This window comes from Sinocyclocheilus anshuiensis, unplaced genomic scaffold, assembly GCF_001515605.1.
Source record: "Sinocyclocheilus anshuiensis isolate Anshui unplaced genomic scaffold, SAMN03320099.WGS_v1.1 scaffold2747, whole genome shotgun sequence".
NCBI lineage: Eukaryota > Metazoa > Chordata > Actinopteri > Cypriniformes > Cyprinidae > Sinocyclocheilus > Sinocyclocheilus anshuiensis.
This window is the reverse complement of record NW_015541074.1, coordinates 29,742-32,648: the sequence shown is the minus strand read 5'-3', so window position 1 is coordinate 32,648 and position 2,907 is coordinate 29,742. Positions and strand designations below refer to the sequence as shown.

Below are 2,907 nucleotides of genomic sequence, written 5' to 3'. Positions count from 1 at the left end.
CTCGCGCTGAAACTCCAAATACGCCTCGCAGAAGAAACCCAGGAAATCCCTATAGCAGTTGCTGAATAACCAGAAGATTCAACTGCTTTCATTCGTGACTAGTGACTAATAAACACACGACTACGACAATATATGGTTTATCTGAGTTCGTCTTATTATAATATAATAAAGATATCTATAATGCAATGCTAATCGACATAGCCTTTATCACTGCTTAGAATACTATGAAATATGTTGCGTGCCTTATTCTGTGTAAGAAGCCACATCATCTCACAGAAGGATTTATTTCAAACACTCGCCTGACGTTACGAAGTGAGTTTGGAGTAAAAATATGTTATTAAATGTGGTATTTTCACGTGCTTTCAGATGGAGCAGCATTTACTTCACAGAGCCGTAGTTCACTGAGAAGCTACGCAAACAGCTGTCATTATAATAATTCGATTTTATAATCATACGATTATATTGTCTGCAATTTTTTTTGTGTAGCTTGTCAGAGAACTACTGCTCTGTGTAGTAAATGCTACTCCATCTGAAAGCAGGTGATGGAGATTTACTACTGATCACAGAACCGGCTTTACTGACAAGATGTGCATGACAATTGCATTTGATTAATCATGCAGCCCTATTACATATAATTTGGTTGAAAAACAAAGTGTTGCACTTTTTTTGGTGCAAAGATGAGTAGTGGTGATATTTTTTTTGTACTTCATTTGCAACTGATTTTTATCCCTTAATTAGAACCACCGCAAATTAAATTGTGTCATGTTATAGGGACTACTGAACAGACATTTAGAAGTTGATTTTAAAATGCAAAGTATTTAAAATAAAAATAAAGCTATGTAAACGCTTGCATTTTTACAACACTATAAGTGTGTCCCATCAGGTAATGAAAAGTTCGACACACACTTGAGCTCTTGGGCCAAATACAGGAAATACATCATATAAGTAGTCAAGTGCTCAAGTGTGTGTATTTGGATGAAGGGTAAGTTACACGTGATCACAGTGTTTTGAAGGCACTGTAAATGTCTGTCTGTTCTAATGCAGATATTTCCTGAGCACCGAGGGCTCCTCGAGCCGCCGGCAGATCTTCAGGTGAGATTCATGTGTGTTCGTGTCTGTTCCTCAGAGTTAAACCTCAGATTCATGAAATACTTCAGCACTGTGTCCTGATTTAATGAGCGTGGGTCGTGTTTACAGTTTTTCTCAATTGCTAACACACAATTCAGGAAACAATTCACCATTTTCTCACAACTATAAACACAATCTTAAAACTACACACAAACGTGTGCAAACCTCAAACTTCCAGGTCAAAATCAAATAGTTTAGTCAAAAACATGTTCTCTTTTGTCAAACTCAAACTTTGGTCTCAGATGACACACAAACCTGCCAAACCTGACACACTACTTCACTGCCTAGAGAACACTAGTGAGATCAATTCAAAACACTGTTACAAAAACCTACTTTTGGGAAATAGGAATCCTTTTGCTAGTCAATCACTGTTACAGTATACAACATAAATAGAGCGGTGCAGATACAGTAAGATTCAGCATTAAATTGTAAGAAAAGTTTACTGTCATTACATTACTGTAAAGAAATCTTACAGTAAATGAAAAGCACTAGAAGAGAAAAGTACAAAGACCAAACAACTGAATATACAGTAAACACAGATTGGAATATACTGTCAGTTAGTGTTGTCACGGTACCAAAATTTCAGTATTCGGTAACTCCTCTATCAGGTTTAGAAAGGGAGAGTATGCAGGCAGCAAGATGTTAGAAAACCTCGGGTTATTGGTAAACCAGTCACGAACCAGAGCAGCGCGATGGAAGCTGACATTATCCCAAACAAGAATGTAACGAGACTGCTCTGGCTGTGCTGGTTCCCTGAGGTCCAGCTGGAACATTAGACCGTTAAGGAAAGCAAGGAGGAGCATAGTGTTGTAGGGTCCTAGAATGACATGACGGTGGAGTACCCCTCGTTGGCTGATGGCTGCACACATAGTGACATTCCCTCCACGCTGACCAGGGACGTTTACAATAGCCCGATGGCCAATTATGTTCCTCCCCCTTCTCCTTCTTTTGGTCAGGTTGAAACCAGCCTCATCCACAAAGATAATTTCATGGGGAACAAAATATTACGCCAAATAGAAGCAGAAAATCGTGCTATACGCACTTTCATGAGACCGGGTTAGCCTACAACAATGAATTTGTTGGCTATTTTACAAATGGGAACACAACGAATTCATGACAATGTTTACATTCAAGCTACCCGTAAAATTAGTGAAAAGTACTTTAAAAGCGTCTGGAATGCAATAAAGTAATTTTTAAGCTGTTTTTAAAGCATTTGCTGCATGGATAAAAACAGGCTAATAAATAATTCACATATCAGACAAAATTGCATGCAGCAAATCCTTTAAATTTTAAGGTATTCAGAACAGAGCAAAATAAAATTCAGAAAATATAAGCAGCTATGCAATTATAGGACAAAGTTTTACATATATGCCATCATAATTTGTTTTATTTTTAATTGTACAGAATTATAAAATAAAACGCTAATTATAATCGGACTTGTTTTAGGCTTTTGCTTATTTTTATATTTTAGACATCCATCAATTATGGTGATGAAAAATTCAGTTCATCATTCAGCACTCCTGTTCGAAACCGAGATGGCAGAATGCGCATCCCCTGTTTTCCTATTTATTTTATAAAAGCACAACGTTTTGTTGATATTGTGAGTGCACACAAATAAAACTAGACCCTTTACAGTTAAGAATGATGTATTTCTCTTACCTTTATGAGCAAAAATGACTGAGTATTTCAAGTTGTTTCCACTGTTAGAAAGAAATGCGAGTGACAGCGCTGGTGCCTCCATGTGCTGCAGAGCTTCAGCTTCCGCTCTCCGCACAAACT

General features: G+C 37.4%; 1 protein-coding gene across 1 annotated transcript in view; it reads left to right on the top strand.

Annotated features, from left to right (window-relative positions):
* The window catches only part of LOC107690698 (inactive dipeptidyl peptidase 10-like), a 43,134-nt gene that overhangs the window by 34,472 nt on the left and 5,755 nt on the right, over window positions 1-2,907 (top strand). Inside the window, exon 15 of the mRNA XM_016489090.1 lies at window positions 1,045-1,092. Within this exon, the coding sequence (XP_016344576.1) occupies window positions 1,045-1,092 (48 nt within the window). The remainder of the gene's footprint in view (window positions 1-1,044; window positions 1,093-2,907) is intronic.